The 19,179-nt window shown below is 32.5% G+C and overlaps 1 protein-coding gene across 42 annotated transcripts in view; it reads right to left on the bottom strand.

The window, feature by feature from the left end:
- Positions 1-6,421: 6,421 nt before the first annotated feature.
- Positions 6,422-19,179, bottom strand: part of LOC127730070 (uncharacterized 37.6 kDa protein in cld 5'region-like) — a 30,935-nt gene continuing 18,177 nt past the window's right edge. For 2 of the 42 annotated variants that reach the window (XM_052238475.1, XM_052238484.1), the window contains exon 2: positions 6,422-7,709. In XM_052238475.1, the coding sequence (XP_052094435.1) occupies positions 6,568-7,665 (1,098 nt within the window). In that variant the 5' untranslated portion in view covers positions 7,666-7,709 and the 3' untranslated portion in view covers positions 6,422-6,567. The other 40 variants (XM_052238232.1, XM_052238181.1, XM_052238213.1 and 37 more) reach the window with 40 other exon arrangements.

Consider the following 19,179-nt stretch of genomic DNA (forward strand, 5'->3'; position numbering starts at 1 on the left):
CGACCATTTGATATTCTGGGGGGGGGGGGGGGGGGGGGGGGGGGGGGGAGGGGGGGGCAGGAGGATTTGTTTTGGATCGGTTATTTATTTTTGTAAACTAAGAGGACAGATTATTTATTTTCTGCACTGTTGAAGCAAGATTTTTCATTTTCATTAAAACAAGGGACTGATTATTTATTTTGATAACTATATTAATAATATTTGAAAACATACAATTTTTGAATTCATTTTTTATTATAAATAATACATGTACAGTCAAGTCATTAATGTACCATTTAATCAGAATTAATCATCATCCTCTGCGGAAATGAATCTTCTGAATCCCAAACTGCATATACATGTATGCATAAATACACGGTATTAGAGTTGGGCTGTGACTAGCCTCTTTTAAAAGTATTGCCAAATATATTTACGCCGAGCGCAGCGAGGCAAAAAAATTTTGAAGGGTTTTGAAGCCGCTGAAGGCCCAAAGAAACTATAGAACAAATGATGCAAAATCGTGCTTTCTGGCGTCCCCAGACCCTTTCTTATTCTGAAATCGCAAGTTCTGTTTTAATAATTTTTGACAATATTTTGGTCTTAAAGCAAAATGTATAGATTTAAGTTTTTATGGACAACATCAAAAGACCAATATGAAGAATAAAGTAAAATGTAATTCACATAGTTAAGTATGTGGCTGCTGATTTTTTTTGTTTTTGTTTTTGTTTTTGTTTTTGTTGTTTCGGCATGCAGAATTTAAATCTTTTATACCTGTAAATTATATGGGGTTTTATTCAAATTAAGTTAGGAGGGGGCTGATTATCAGTGATATAACTATGTCAAGTATTTTTAATAACACATTTCAATTATAACTTGATGTAGCTCTTAACTGGGATACAATTTAAAGTAGTTAAGTTGTAAAATTAGCTAAAAAGTCTTAAATAAAATAAAACTCATGATCAAGTTGAAAACAAAATTACTAAATCACAAAAGGAATGCAACACTAAGAGAATACAGAAGGGCAATCAATGAACAAAAGACAAATTTAAAGAAACATTGATCCCGAAAAAAACAGGTGCTACGTCCAAGGGAGAACAGAACTTGCTTCTTGCAAACACTTGCTGTGAAAACAATTTGATATGAAGACAAGCTTTTGGTTTTTAAAATTTCCTACATAAAGGCATTTGCCTCAATGTAGTTACAGCCCTGTAATAAAAGTGAGGTAAGTGTTCCTGAGCCAATATATCTCAAGTTAAATGAAACCCATTTTCAGACATTTCAAGTATATTTAAATAATATTTATACTTTTATTATTAAAAGATTTGGGAAGTGTTTCCCGAATTTTTTTTGAAAAAAAGAGGAATTTTATGAAGAATCTGGTGCCACCTCATACTGTCGAATAGCATTTATAAAATGGCTTAAAGACCTGCCGAGTTATTCATTTTCAATACATTGGAAGTCAGGTTATTTATTTTCGAACTACCACAGAACAAACCATTTATTTTTTGTGATTACCAAGGGTGAGTTATTTATTTTCAAAATCCTCCTGCCCCCCCCCCCCCCCCCCCCCCCCCCCCAGAATATCAAATGGTTGTCCCCTAAAAGAAGTCTCTATATAAGAGGGCCCAATGAAGCTGGTGTGTTACTCTTAAGGAAAATAAACGAAACCTTCTTATAAGCTGCATGTCACAGGGTTCCACTTCAAATGGAAATTGGACTTTAAATTTATCTATACAACATCTACCATGAGTTCATACAGCTTCAATAATGAGTTGAGAATTTGAAGGCATCCATGCAGGAAACAAAATATAAAGATATGATGTAGAAACTGGGATTTGCAAAAGGGTTATGAAAAAATTATGTATATTCCCAGGTAATAGATAAAATAGCCGAGCTTTAAAATGTATATTCAAATAGTAGCTGTATATATACACTTTTATATTCACAACTATCCAGCATTGCTTTCAACTGACTTGTGCAAGAATGTACACACAATTACATAGTTGTAATAAAGGTAGTTTAACATCATCATTATCTTCTTCTATTCACAGTCAATTATTTCAGTTGCAAACAAAAATTCAGCAACAATCTTTTGGTGACCAACGATCTTAGGTTCACGTATTGTTTTTCTTTTTTGAAAGAAAACAACTTGATTTTAAATGCACGTAGACGATAACGCGCTAGATAAATGACTTGTAGACAAGTACATTTGAACACAACATCAAATATGCATCGTGTCCCTCGATAGTTATAATTCAGATTGCGTCCATTGTTTCACTCCACGGTTCATTTGGTGGAAATTTGCTAGTCTATTTTCAAATTAAGGATACATTCCTCGATATGCCGTTTCCTGGAATACAGCGTGGTTCTTTTCACACAAAAAATCTTACGGCTCAAACTGATCGTTAAGTTATACTGAAATGTTCATGACTTGCGAGTACTTTTTCTCGTAAGATTTTGATGTAATGGCGTTGATCAACATCTGTTCCTTAATAATACCTGTGTGTGATATTTAAATCGAGAGAATGCACCAAAAAGACCACATTTATTGCTAACAGACTAACACGTTACTACTCAGTCCCGGTCATAGTTGGACAATGAATGCTCGTGAAGTTCCTCAGAAAACGCTAGTTTTTATTTGTTGTTCATTTTTTAACATGACGTAACTCAACATTTTTTGTTACATTTTAAAATTATATAACAATTTATTTTCAAATTAACACGCGGTTGGTATATCTTGTCTCGTTAATAGTCGAAAGAAATATCCCCGTTTTCAGGTTAAAACATACTAAGTAAACAAAATGTCACAAAAATGGCGAGAAATATTTTTATAATTACTTCATTATAATATTTTTAACAAAAAAAAATATTGTCCATTTTTGTTTGTCCTTTTGTTTGTTTAATTCGTTGGTCAAGGTTTTTTTATATTTAGCAGGTGTGGTATCCGTTTGTAACAACACCACGATATACATCAACATGTAGACATATGTGATGTTAAGAACTAAGAATGGCCGTGACATTGACTTCACGACTCAATGAACATGATTAATTTTCCAAAATATTATTAGCGACATTTATTTTTTTAAATGTTATATATTTCATTTTCATATTGATATATTTATTACAGAGCATGCCAGTATTTATATTTATGTATTGTCCAATAAGTGTATTATTTTTTGTAAAAGGAGACAGATTTGTAAAAGCAAATTGCTTGTTTCTGAATCCTTAATATTATTTCATTTGTATAATATCGTTTAATGTTGATTTATCTGAATAAATATTGTTTAAACCAAATGTTATATAGTTATTAGTCAGTACTCTTCATGAAGTGTGTATTTTGAGGTCGGTAATATTTACGGTTCTGAGATAACTTCCACAGTATTTTTCTACTATACGTATTATTGCTCAGGGGGTTCACGTTTATATATTGGCGAGTTTTGGAAGTGTCTATGAGCCACTCGATATCCTCGGAATCACGATTCTCGGAACGTCTCGAAAAATTTTCATCATTTATATATATAGATTATAACATGGCATTTTTCATATCAGACCCCTTATCAGCCCTAGGTCATGATATCAGCCCGAGAGCCGACAGGCTCGAGGGATGATTTTGACCATGGGCTGATAAGGGGTCTGATATGAAAAATGACATGTTATGTTCTATTTATCATATACTTCAGCAGAAGACATACAACAAAAACTATTTTTAAAAACTTAGAAAAAATGCATTTGTTGTAATATTTGTTATGCATTTTTTAATAATATATTTTTCCTGATTCCTAATATTTTTGTATCCAACTTTGTTATGTTTTACACAAAAAAAACAACGTACCATTGAGGTGTATTTTCCGGATTTGCCGAATGACGTCGAAATGTCACGTTACAGAAAAGCATGCGATAATAACCGGAAGCAGTTGATATAAACCGGAAGCAGTTGATAACAAAAGTCATATCACACGGTTAAAGCAATTCTTCAAATTTAATGAATAAATATACGTACAAATTAGTTTTATCATGGGGTACAATTATACCATTATTTTCTATAAGTATATGATAAAGGTAGTTATTTATGTCTTTGATACGGTCCCTCTATGGATAGGCTACAACGTGACATTGAATATTTCAACAATCCGACAAACGGTTCACTTGTAGATTTGAAAGTAAAACAATAAAGGCTAGGTTGCATTTTAAAAATCATTTATATGTTAGAACCTATTTACCTTTTGACAAAACATATATGTTTTTAATAATGTGAATGTCTATTAAATATCAAGTATAATGATAAAGCAATTATATAATTCATGCATTGAGACGGTCCCTCTACGCGTTGTGTGTGTTGTATTTAATAAACCTGGGAATAGTTTATTGATATACAATGACCCAGAATAAACTGATTATTTCTGAACGTTTATCATTTGATATTTAGTATTTCAATCATAGCATGAGAAAATGTCGGAAAGAATGAAGAAAATTAAGAAAACGATATTTCGGTTAAAAATATTTATCTACGGTTGGAAACACAGTGGTCGGAAAGCAGAAAGATAATCAAACAAAAGGATTTTTCTGTAAAAAAAATGTCTGATTTCATTAAAAGCTACTACCAGACTAAGAGAATATTCATTGTTAAGGTAAAACTGAGACTGAATTTATTCCTAATAATTATAGACTATAATCATAATTGTAATGTATACGTGCATTATGTCTCACACGTTTGAACAGTCAATACATTTATGAAAATTATATGTAACGTATGAGCACCAATGAGCAGGGATGCGTACCCAAAGTTAGCTAAATAAATAAATTTTAAACGGTCGTGAATGAAAAAAATACTTGCATGGTTTCAATTCACAAGGATTTTAAATCCTTGCATCTCACAAAAAACGTTACTAATATTTTACAATGATGATAACAAAATTTAATTACTAATATAATGTTAATTATTTTTTTTAATTTTTTATTTCTTTTATTAGTTCAACCTTATAGTATCTAAATATTTGTACTATTGTACGGTTTTGAAAATTGTATTCATTGTGTTGGTCAGCTATCCTACACGTTTTGATTTATTCACATTATACATCACACTGTTCACATGCTCACTATCGGTTTGCGTTCACAAAAATTCCGGATAAAATGTCAATGAATCCGGAGTCAAAACACTTGAGGTAGGTAGTTTGGCATCCGAATTCAACTATTAGATTAATATATGTGATGACGCAAATGCGTATTCTTATCCAGAGTATCAGTGCGTATGCTTTCTATTTACAATTTGCATTATACATCCGGTTTGTAGAAACTGGAATTTGCAATAGCATTATAAAAAAAATGATGTACAATCCCAAGTAATAAATGAAACAGTCGAGCTTTAAAATATATATTCAAATAGTAGCTGTATATACACTTTTCTATTCACACCTATCCAACATTGCTTTCAACTGACTTGTGCAAGAATGTACACACTATTACATATTCTTAATAAAGGTAGTTTAACTTCATCATTATCTTCTATTCACAGTGAATTATTTCAATTCAAAAGCAAACAAAAATTCAGTAGCAATCTTTTGGTGACCAGTCAGCGGTCTTAGGTTCACGTTTTGCTTTCCTTTTTTTAAAAGACAGATAAAGGTGATAGAAGGAGGATTCAGTATTAACAAAACTAGTTTAACATCGCAACATTGTATTGTGTCTGTCTAAAGCTATGATTCTCATCAGTGCTAATAATTTTAAATGTTTTTGTCCATTTGTGTGATCTTATATAATCATGTTGAATTCCTCATTGACCTACACCAAATTTAAAAGAGGCCACTTGTGTTCATCATATGAACCCTTTTGGGTTTTTAAATGTTCGTTTTGGTTTGTTTTTGGAGTTGATAGTTCAGTACATTTTACTATCGAATCTCCGTTAGTTCATTTGTTTTATGATAAGTTAAATAAGCTGTATGTTTTCCATCACAGTTAACATTCTCGTTACAAAACCCTTCTTCTTTTCAACACATGCGTAGAACCTTGAAAATATACGTGACTTTCGGTTTCCGAGAACTGTTGCTGGAAATTCAAATGCAAGAAAGGAGATACAAATCTTTGAGAATACTAAGATCTGATAAAACAATTAACTTTGTTTGGAAGACTTTATTACCATCAATTTCGATAATGTGTAACAAAGATTAACAATTTTTGAATTAAAAGCTGCAAGATAAGTTGTAAGGAACGTATTTCGGTCATGTACATTTTAGTTCAGGCCTCAAAGTAATTTTGTTAAGTTTGTAAGAGTGTAAAGTTCTTGTACGCAAATCCCTTCACCGTGAATGAAAAACAGATATCATTTTCGCCGTTCGTTACGAAATTTTGAATTGTACAACAAACGTTAAGAAAAAATACCCAAGACATTCATAAATATTGCATGCAAGGATAGACCAAAACTGAAAGAGCTAATTCAATTAAAACATTTACCTGTTTTATGTTTATTTACATATATATACATGAACATTATATAACAAAACAAGCAAAGTAATTTCAACAATACATATATGATATTACATTTACTTTTCCTTGACATTTTACTTGCGATCACGATTTTCATGTTTTTAAGCGTCATTTGTTTTGGTTCGAATACAACTTATACCATGATATAAAACGTGTTAAACCATCTTTTAACGATACATTCGGGTTATATCCAATAGAAGCTTTTGCTTTAGAAACGTCAGCGTATGTAACTAACACATCTCCTTTCACCATTTCTTTAAAATTTAAAACGGCCTTTTTCCCAGCGATGTCTTCAATAGTTTTTATAAACTGCATTAAACTCTGGGGTTCTCCTCTTCCCAAATTCAAAATTTCATAATTATATGTAACATCTATGCACTTAATAATGCCGTTAACAATGTCATCTATATAAGTAAAATCTCTGGATAACTTTCCAAAGTTAAAAACTGGAATAGGTAAACCCTTAAAAATATTCTTAACGAATGAGAAATATGCCATATCTGGCCTTCCTAATGGTCCATAAACCGTAAAGAATCGTAATCCAACTGAGCGTTGTTTATACAAATTCCAATACACATGGGCAAGTAATTCGTTCTCGCGTTTGGTGGCTGCGTACAACGACGCTGGCTGTACAACAGGATGGTCTTCTGAAAATGGTATGTTAGTATTTTTACCATAAACCGAAGACGAAGATGCATATATGAGTGGGATACCAGTGTTTTTTAATGTTTCTAGTAACTGCACAAAACATTCAACGTTTGACTTGACATATGCTTGTGGATTTGTTAATGAATAACGCACTCCAGCTTGAGCTGCTAAATGTATCACATGAGTTATTTTTTTCGTAGAAATAATTTCTGTCATCTTCTTTAAGTCGCAGACATCGACAGGCTGGACAACACCGGATATATTTGCGCGTAAATATTTAAGAGAAACGTTGTAGTAGTCATTGAAATTGTCTATTCCAATGACATTAACGTTGTCTTGTTTCAGCCGCATTATAACGTGATGTCCAACGAACCCTGCTCCACCAGTAACCAATACAAACTTTTTGTCGTATTGTACTTTTTCCCAGCCTTTCCTTTCTTGAGTCTTGAACTTTTCATTGGTTAGATAAAACATCAAATGCATTGTAATGAAGGCAATGACAATAAAAATAATAAGACGGTTCTGAAACAAGCTCAATCTTTCACATTTAGTCCACATCTTTCTGAATTCAAGCGTCACATTAATTCCTTCACAAATTTATTCTACAAAAGAAGATTAATCAACAGTTTTAGCATGATTTTATGGTGATGTAGATGTACTCTTTATATTTTTTTCTCTGGATTTTACTTTAGTTTTTTCAGAATTGTCGACATAGCCTATTGTGTAATGCATGAGCGAGTTTTTAATTTGGCCATGCATGTTCAAACAAATATAAAATCGATTTGTTTAAATCCATCTTAAAGGTAGAATTAGTAATTGAAATCGTGAAACCGAGCTTAAAATAATTCCATAAGGTATACAGAACAAGTTTTTTAAATCAATAATTGTCAACAAATTATAATGGAAATATTGATTGACTACCCTTTAAATATAACATTGTCTAGGTACCTTGAACATTGTCTAGGTACCTTGAAAGACCAGTGTGTAAAAGGTTTTTAAACACACACCATTCAGATTAAAATCCATTTAAAAAGATCTAATTACAAGTTGAAAAAGTGGAGCTAGATTGCTTTATTAGGAGATAGTTAAATATTAATTTTCTCAACTATAATATAATATCTGCATTGAGTTTGACAATTAAATTATTTCATTGAAAACCATTGCTGATTTCAAATTTTTATTCTTCTGAACGTGTGAATATTTAACTTAAATGAATTCTTTCTAGTTATTATAAACTGTCTTATTTGTTTAAATTATTCTAGCTGGAAAAAAAAATGAACTGAAACAATTCAACGTAAATACAAAGCAAAAAGTATGACAGAAACCCAACGTTTGTACGAAGACAACTTTATTGTCTGTATATTTAGAATAATTGGTTGTAATTTGTAACTGAACATTTACGAAAAGTAATGGTTAATTGAATATAATAAAGATGTGTAAATACTATATCTTTTACATTCAATCTGTGACATAATATATTGACAAGATTTGATTTAATTGTAAATTCGGTGTCGTCTTTTGAAACATGTGTGTCATCACAGAACTAATGAATCAAAATTTGATATTGCATTTCAGGCTAGGCAAACACAATTTGACGAATTTGTATTTACACTTGTTGATGTACTTTTTTCAGTGCAATACAAACATATCTCTTCATACCTGAAATAGATAACAACCACAACCACAAGGGAATTATATATGTCGTACTTACTTCTCTGGCAACGCCGCATGCACTTATGTGAACAAGGTGGCCTTGTAAAAATGAAGAATTCCGAAAATATTTCTTTCATTGTAAATAGAATCTAATGGCAACTGTTGAATTGACCTAATCAATAGTTTAACAATATTTGTTGTCCACGTGCTTAAAAAATTCAGGTTTTCTTAGTTTTACCAATTTGTTTCTTAAAGGGGCATTAGCTGTCAAATTCATGTTCACCGAATTGACTCAAACTCTCATATTTGATTTATAACCTACTTAAACGTATATCGAACTAAAAAAAAGTCTAAAATGAAGAATTAACAATGCATGGACTCGATAATATGTATCCGGATTTCGTGTGTATTTTAGTGTAGATGTGAGCCAAAATTTGTTCCTGTAAAAAAAGTTCCAGTGGAACAAATATCACAGGAAATATATTCCGGGAGAACTTTTTGCACAGATAATTAGGTCTTTCCAACCATCTGTGGAAAGACCTATTGTATTTGTTCTGATTATTATTTTTTTTTTTCCCGCCAAATTTTGTTCTTACGATAAATGTTTGTTTCGCAATATGTTGCTTTGATATTTCTCATATTGTATCGTCTAGTTTATGCGCTTTTAAATTTCACTCTGCTAAGCCGAACCATTTTCTTTGTTAGACTTATCTCCCTATTCACTGTTTATCATCTGTGTGCATCTCCTTCGTAACAAAAAAAGATATCGACAAAATTCTTTTTACAAATTGTTGGTTACATCCTCAGAAATTTTTGGCTAATTTGGATCGAAGCGATTCGATGAAATTTTATAGGAGTTATCTACCTTTACAAAATAAATTTGTCGGTATGTGTTTTCAACTCATCAACCGTTAACCGTATAACCCTGGAATCTTTTTATTTGAGGCTCCTAGGTCCTAACTTAGAAAATGAGGTCAAGGTCAAAGGTCAAGGTCAAGTTCTCAATGTTTACCTTTAATTGTTTTAGCATTTTCTCCTACACTTTGAAAGATACATATAAAAGAACAAGTGCAAAATGTCTGCTTTTATGTAATGAAGATATGTTACATTAGGTCTGATACAATTTAATGGCATCTTATAGGAGTTAGTGCCCCTGAAATGTCTTAATATAAGGTTATTTGATTATTACTTCAACTAAGTTCATTATAAAGCCATATGACCTTGTACAAAAGGTTAGGTGACATATGACCTTGAAAAATGACAACCGGAAGTGACCTTGAGAAAACCGGAAGAAACCATTTTTGCACTTTTTTCATATAAAAGTACACAGAATCCATATATTTTGTAATTTAAATACATTTACTTATCACTTAAGACTAGAAGTGACTTTCTGTAAACCGGAAGTGGTCAATTATATCCGGGTTTACAGGCAAAAGTATATAGAAACTATATATTTTTGGAATCAGTGTGAAAGAAGCTATCATATGAGACCGGAAGTAACATCCACTTAACCGGAAGTAGCACATTATCTCCTTTAGTTCACTTTAAAGCAGATCAAAACCATTTATTTATCGCATCAGTCTGAGGCAACTAGCTTCTTTGATGTGGAAAGACCTTTTGTGTTTAAATATTTATCACAGTTGTTAATCATAGTTTTGCATTTGTTTTTTAATCATATTATCTACGTACAATATATATGCTGACTTAATTTGAATTTCTAAAAGATTTACCTTATTTTGAATGTTTTCGTGTTGTTTAAAGACTTCAATGTTGAGTATTAAATTTGTCAGGTACAACTATAGAACGTTTTGCTTGATATAAAGTTAATGCATCATGTTAATATATAACACCCGGAACTGATTTAACATTTAGTAAAAAAAATAGTTCCGGAGCAAATTTTACAGTGCTGGAACATATTTCCTTATAATATATATTCCGGGAATAAATTTTCTGTGATATAAATTCCGGTGGAACATATTTCCTATGAAATAAGTTCCGGCGGAACAAATGTCACGCCGGAACAATTTTTTTGTTACATAGACGCCATCTAATTAACCATTGAGGTGACCTCCGAAGACTGCCGACGGGCATGTAACCCGATATAAACATAAATATAGATATAAATAGATAGCGAAACGTGCAATTGGATTTTTCTAGGCCTGTTTGATTCCATTATAAAGGTTCAACAAATATGTTAATCATCGTTTTTACCTGTATACGAGTGAGTTTTTGTGGATCGAATCAGTCAACCAAATGGTTTACCCTTGTTTCACTTTCAATGTTGAAATTCTTTTCCTTTTAATAGCTGAACAGGCCTAGTTCATGCGTAACCCATCTCTAGCTAATGGATTAAATAGAAGGTCACATAAATACGGTTTTAATGAGGTCGAATTATTCACTTACAAGTGAATAATTCATCAGCGATGTTTCTTAGCCCATTTTGACATAAATGAACCAAACTGGCTGCTAAAAGCGAATTATTATTAAAATTTTCACTATTTCACTATCATTAATGATTTAATAAAAAAAAAATCAAAATCATATTTTTTTTTATATCTCGTAGCTAATGCCCCTTTAAATTAAATTTAAGGAAGTTATGAATATGACAAAACGATCATATTTTAAAAAGCTATGTACATTTATAAGGCATATTAATTCATGTGTGTGTTATCCTGGCTAAATTCAATTTAGATTTGTAATTAGTGTACATATTATGTTTTATTTTAATTTATAACTGTGCTATTTATTACATGTAACTTCTGTATACCATTGTATAGATTCTTTATTTCTTATAAAACCAAGTTAATGGTACAAAGAAAAACATTTTGACATGAAATTACATACAGATTCTGCGCATGACAAGTTTGTACAAAACGAGCATAACAAGATGAGAGATGGATGATCAACCTGGAGAACATACTTCTGTATTGATAATTCTGATTAAATTACACAAATTTTTCAATACCCGAATAGTTTTTGAAACAAATAAACTGCCGAATTTCAAATTATTTACTCGGCTTACATAGTAAGGTTTAAGAAAAGCTCTTCTACTTTCTGTTAGAGCTGTACAGTTTAGAATATAGTGAAATTCATCACCTATCTCTCGAGAATTACAAAGTACACAGTACCTTTCCTGTCTAACAATTCCAAGACATCTACCGGTTTCTATAGGTAACCGGTGATTTCCAGTTCTAAACCTACATAAAGTTATTCTATCTTTATAAGGTAATAAGTCTAAATATACTTCAAATTCCAAATTTTCTCTAAATAGTTTATAACATAATGCTTTTGGAGAGTTTTCCAGTTCTGATTTCCAAGTCTGCTGAAATTGATCAAATATTCTCTGTTTAATGCTCAACTTTAACCATTTTGGATTAAAACTGTAATTATTCTGATTTAACAAATATTTGAAAATCCATATTTGTTCAAGATATTTTTTATACAAATCAACCATTTAAAAGTATATCCACTATGTTCGTTGAGTTTATAAATATATCTATACAGAATATTTGTCAATTTCTGATCAGAACCATTTACAATGTTAGACCAAAAGGTTACCATACGGTGTTCCACATATACTGACATAGGATAAGCGCCTAGGTTTATCAGAATAAAGATATATAAATAAATAATCACAAAAATGGCACAAAGATTTAATTGGTTCTTTTTAATATCGTCTTGCCAATCAAGCTGACAATTAGATATTAAATGATGCAATTAACTTATAAATGCGTTACCATAACTTTAAATTTTACTTTTAATTTGTGTAATTGCCTTCACTTTTTCTAACCCAAAACAAACTTTATGATTGAATTCTTATCAAGTATAAAATTGTCAAACTATATTTCAAATTGATTTTTGCATGATTTTTCTATTCAAGAAATTCAAGTATGAGACGAGGTTTTTAAAATTGAATAAAACGTTAAGACTAATGAAAATATCGAAAAAAATATAAATGAAGTATCAAGATAGCAATAGTACACATAAAGGATATTTATTTGCCAGAAGTCCCCCAAACTGTAGGACAGTACAACAGACTTCACCAACCAGACACACCTGACTCCGCCACAAAAACAGACTACACCAACCAGACACACCTGACTCCTGGACAGTACAACAGACTACACCAACCAGACACACCTGACTCCTGGACAGCACAACAGACTACACCAACCAGACACACCTGACTCCTGGACAGTACAACAGACTACACCAACCAGACACAGACAGTACAACAGACTACACCAACCAGACACACCTGACTCCTGGAAAGTTCAACAGACTACACCAACCAGACACACCTGACTCCTGGACAGCACAACAGACTACACCAACCAGACACACCTGACTCCTGGACAGTACAACAGACTACACCAACCAGACACACCTGACTCCTGGACAGTACAACAGACTACACCAACCAGACACACCTGACTCCTGGACAGTACAACAGACTACACCAACCAGACACACCTGACTCCTGGACAGTACAACAGACTACACCAACCAGACACACCCGACTTCTGGACAGCACAACAGACTACACCAACCAGATACACCTGACTCCTGGACAGCACAACAGACTACACCAACCAGACACACCTGACTCCTGGACAGTACAACAGACTACACCAACCAGACACACCTGACTCCTGGACAGTACAACAGACTACACCAACCAGACATACCTGACTCCTGGACAGTACAACAGACTACACCAACCAGACACACCTGACTCCTGGACAGTACAACAGACTACACCAACCAGACACACCTGACTCCTGGACAGCACAACAGACTACACCAACCAGACACACCTGACTCCTGGACAGTACAACAGACTACACCAACCAGACACACCTGACTCCTGGACATTTCAACAGACTACACCAACCAGACACACTTGACTCCTCCGCAAAAAATAGACTAACAAACAAAGACAAAAATAAAACAACGAAAAACACAAGGTCCAGATAACCTGAGTTGGTTTGTTTAAACATTTGTACGTGCACATGAATCTCTCTCTTTGCCTATCATGACAATATTATGAAATTAAAACACACAGTCAAAACTGTACCGTTCAGCCTTAACAGAATGACCAGTAACCTGAATGTTCTCTTGACAATAACTCAACCTTCGACCTATACATCATTTTCTCCTCTGATTTTATCTGCTGCTACCTCATCAAATGTATCACATGCATTATAATATTATGATGTAAGTCTCTGTGTGTTCTGTATACTATTGTATCAGAATAATATATATATAGTGGACAATAAATACACCAATTAGCTGTTAAAAAAAAAGCTTTTTGGGAAATGATTCATGCTTTGTACTATCAGAAACACACTATAAAAGAATTTTTAAATACCCTTTTCCCAATAAAGGGATATTTAAAAAAAGATAGTTTGACTAATATTTATAATTCCGGATTTTTATGCAATTATTCAACCGATAAAGTTATCTCAGACACATTTTGTTAACCTATTTTAGTGTAAGTCGAAATGAAAATAAAGAACTTCTTTAATATTAAATCCAACTTAAGATCACAAGATTTTTTTTTCGTTAACCTTGTCCAACAATATATACACAATAACAATCTGGTCAAAATTTGCACCTTCAGGAGCCCCTACAGTACCACCGTAAAATACTTTAAAGTTCATAAAAGGAAATAAAAAATGAGCCATATATAGAAATATGGCATGACAATATCGCCTTACGCTTCAACTTTGTTAAAAACTAACTATTATAATAACGAAATTTTAAACCACGATTTAAAGTCTGTAGTTAGTGAAGTGGAAACAATAATCTGTAAACAACCCCACCTTAGCAACTTATTCAACAAAAGATCTACCATTACACCCCAGTTCTATTGTTATACTTCATAGTTTCTATTTCTGAAACAAGTGTAAATTGAATAGATCTATTGTAACGAATAACAATGGATTTTGACCACAGGGTGTGACGAGCGGGGTTTCTGGAAACCCCTGCTTCTACATCCCGCAAACAAAGTCCATTGTTATTCGTAACAATAGAAATTGATTATTTTTTAAATAGCATGAACATAAGAAATAACTAATAGTGTTCACTACAAATTGTTTCATGATATTAAAAAAAAAACCACATTTTAGGAAATTCCAATAATTAAGCATCTATATGGAATTCAAAAATAATCCTTTAAATACTCTTAAATTTGCTTGAAGGTAATTTTTTTTATCCCAGCCATATGTCTCTATTCTAAAGCATTGATCTTTAAAAAAAATGGGGATTCTAACTCCCGTACCCCCCCCCCCCCCCCCCTTACCCAGTGGCCGATCCGGGGTTTGGGGGTTCCGCGGGTTGGACCCGACTTTTATTTAAAAGATCAATGCATTTGAATGGTTGGACCCCCCTTTTTCTCTTGAGTTGGGAACCCCCGGCTTGATCAGCCCCTGATTTCCCCCCCCCCCCAAAAAAAAGGGAGTTCCTCAATATTAAATATTGTATGTTGAGCGTGTCTGGTAGTCGGGTTTCTAATGCAGATACACATATCCCTTAGTATGTTCGAATATGAATGTTTGTTTATTCTCGAGAAGAGGGGGGGGGGGGGTTGTTTTTGATAAAATCGTAAGATAGAAAATACAGTTATGATTACCTTTATTAAACTGATACAGGTAAGTACTTTGGGTTATAATATTGCCTTTATCTTTAGTCTCTTCTACCAAATCCAACGCTTGCCACAAAATGTCGTCCGTCTTATACCCGTCCATATTGACAATTAACTGTATACCAGGAGCATGATGTATTTTTTGATTGTAATAAGAATACACGTAACACTCAACCTTGACCTGCTGATCCACATAAGCACATGGATTTAACGGGAATATGCAAAACAACTTTACATTTGTAAAATATACCTATCCCTCGGTGTATAACTATTACTGACATATGAGTTCACGATTAAAGTTATCAAAATATTGATACACATGACTTCGCCTATTCATTAAAATGTGACGGGGATATTCTGCTGTTCAATTAATAGAACAAAACTGTTGACACAGAGATGTGTCTCACCTGCCGGCAGACAATTCAGAAAAAGATAATCTGATGGACAGCAACATTGGTAATTAATTCAAAGTTCATGGACCATGACATATGGACCATGACATAGAGGACAGGGCCTCAAAATAGTCGTCAAACTGATAATTAATGCAACTCTTCAGTCAGGATTCAAGTTCAAAAATATTTTTAAAAATTCTAATTAAAAATTTCGTGGAAGGGCAGCCTAAACATTTTCAGAGGTTGAAGACTAATTATCCTAGATAACACACACAGAAAATGAATTTTTTTTTGAAGTTTTGCATTTTTAAGATACACTTGTAAAGTCTGTCGTTAAGTACTTTTTGTAAAAAATTGTTATTCGAACACACCTACTCTGTTGTAATGACTCATAAGAAAGGCTTTCACTTGACCCATATATTTAATTTTTTAGTACTATTAATTTTTAATGTTATTATATCAACATATAGCCTAAATATAATAAAAAAAATAGAATCTGAAGTGAGTTGATGTATCAAATATTTTTCTTTTATACGTTTTCAAGACAGAATAGTCAACTCGAACACGCCTAAACACAAAAAGGTGTACTCGACTTTCTCTTTTAGATGACATTATTGCCCATTTTGGGGATTTTTCCCAAAAAACTGTCGCCGGGGGGAAAGATCAATCTATTATTTTTCTTTGGAATTTTTTTTGGCGGAATTTATGCTTATGCATAAAAAAGATGCACATGTATTTGCACCTACCACAATCGACTGTTTTGTGAGAATTTGTCTATAATTTAAAAATTTATAAATATCTCGAAGCTCCATACCATAATTAAAGTGAAAACACATTCAGAAGATGCATAAAATTCTAAATTATGCACATTCATTAAACTTTTTAAGGCCATAGAAACTGATGTAAACAATTCAAATTTACCAACTTGACCTTTTTTACCTTCTCTAATAAAGAGTTCCATTTCTTTTGTTTAATTTCAACTGGGTTTCCACCTGTATAAAAAATATCGTTGTCTATCATAAGTAGTTCTGATCAAACCAACTTAAGCAGAAAATTTAAGAAACATTGAAAATTGCTTATCAATTGAAAGTCGAAGGGCTTCGAAATAGTCGTCAAACTGATATGTACTGATAGTATTTGATAGTAAGTCTTATCAGACTGACTCAAGCAGAAAACTTACAAAAATGTTGACGCCGCCAAAAAAGCAACACCTATGTCAGGCGAGACAAAAACTATCCTATTTACTTATTTTATTTATAATTCTAACATTTTCTTTCATTTCTAATAGTTTTAACTGCATGCGTGTACTAAGCAAGTATTTACTTCATGTACATCATAATCCTTTTGTCATTTTCTATTGTCTACATACTAAAAGGTCAATTCCTTCTCTATATTTTATAAAAGCTTTTGTATTTTGTTCGTTGTTAACTAGCTATGTAATAAAATCAATTCCAAGTTAGATCGATTAAGCACTTTAACTTAAAGCAATAATTGGATCGCAATATTTATCTCCTTTTTTTTGTATAAAAGTTAGCTCCATTCTGGTTTGATAAGTTTGTCTAGTTACATGAGATATGTTATTAATCATAATTAATTTTGAAGTACTTTATTTAGTAGCAAGTAGGGTTTGGAGAAATGACGACTTATAAATAAATGATTATATATTGTGTATACTTTTTGTTTTTTTTTATCAATGTTTTAAGCAAAAGCAACAAAATAGTTTCCAAGCGTCATACTTTCTGTAAGTATTTGATTAAATGTTTCTCCCCAAATCATGGCGTAGTGTTTACTTTACTGATTAAGACTGATGCCAAGTGCACTTTTCCTGTCTCCTCGTGCATTTTGAAAAATTTCTATATTTTTTCCCATTCTTTCTCTTGTTAAACCAGACTGTACAAACAAAACAAAACATGTCCGTAAAATAAGCTGGATTACTATTAATAACAGACGGTAGTTGAGAACTTTATGCTAGTTGTTTTTGTGCTTCGTGCCAATCTGGTGAATCAAGCAATTCCCAACTGATTTTTATGATTTGTTCTTATGTTGTTCTGTTACTCCATTGTCCCAGTTGAGGAAAGGGTTGAGCGCTCACTAACATATTTAACCCTGTTACATTCTTTAAATGCCCCAAGTCAGGAGATAAAAATTCAGTGGTTGTCGCTGGTTGCTTTCCGTCATATTTGTTATGCGTTTACTGTTTTATCATAAATGACACCGCTGGTTTTTTCGTTTGAATTGTTTCACATTTTGTCATGTCGAAACCTTTAGAAGCTCACTTTACGTTATGGGTTTTGCTCATTGTTAAAGGCCATTTGGCGACCTAAAAAATCAGCAGGTAAACAGGTTAAGAAACAGCAATTACAACTTCATCCAATCGAACTGCGTAAGATTCAATAACAATGACCAGTCCACATTAAAATAAGTGTTAGGGGTAAATTTGATGGGGTGAAAATGACACATTTTAAAGGATGATAACGACCAAACAATAATCAACAAAACGTTTTGCAAGAAATATAAAATATTGGCAAACTTTTCTAATTTCTCACATTTGAATAATGTAAAAAGTCCTAGTCACCGACTTTTGGGGGCAAAACTGTAGACCTAACAAGTGTTTGATTTTCTCTCATGTGGTCAAAAAGGGCTTCTAACAATTAAGCATGATAACAATTTGAGTTGAATGAATCAATAAAAATATAACAAGAGTGCACACGATGAAATGTCTCGCTTGCTTCATTTATGATTGAATTTATGCTAATAAAAGTCTGTAATATGAAGGTTTTACTACATATATCACATAAATTTAATATCATCAATGAACCATGAAAATGAGATCAAGAGGATATGAACCCTGCCAGACAGACATGTAAACCTTACAATCATTCCATACACCAAATATAATTGGCCTATTGCTTATAGAATCTAATTAACTGACAAAAACACGAAAAATTATCACTGTCCAATGAACCATGAAAATGAGGTAAAGGTCAGGTGAAACCTGTCAGTCGGACATGCACACCTTACAATCATTCCATACACCAAATATAGTGGCCCTATTGCTTATATTATCTCAGAAATAGACCAAACCACAAAAACTAAACATTGTCCAATAAACTATGAAATTAAGGTAAAGGTTAGATGAAACCTGTCAGTTAGACATGTACACCTTTCAATTATTTTATACACCAAATACACTTGACTTATTGCTTTTCAAGTCGGGGCCTTTTAAAGCTGACTATACGGTATGGGTTTTTCTCATTGTTCAAGGCCGTACGGTGGCCTATAATTGCTTACTACCACTTCATTTTACTCTGGTTGATAAATGTCTCATTGTTAATCAAACCACATCTCCCTATTTTTATACTATTTTATGTAGACCTAGCA

This window comes from Mytilus californianus, unplaced genomic scaffold, assembly GCF_021869535.1.
Source record: "Mytilus californianus isolate M0D057914Y unplaced genomic scaffold, xbMytCali1.0.p SCAF_1, whole genome shotgun sequence".
Taxonomy (NCBI): domain Eukaryota; kingdom Metazoa; phylum Mollusca; class Bivalvia; order Mytilida; family Mytilidae; genus Mytilus; species Mytilus californianus.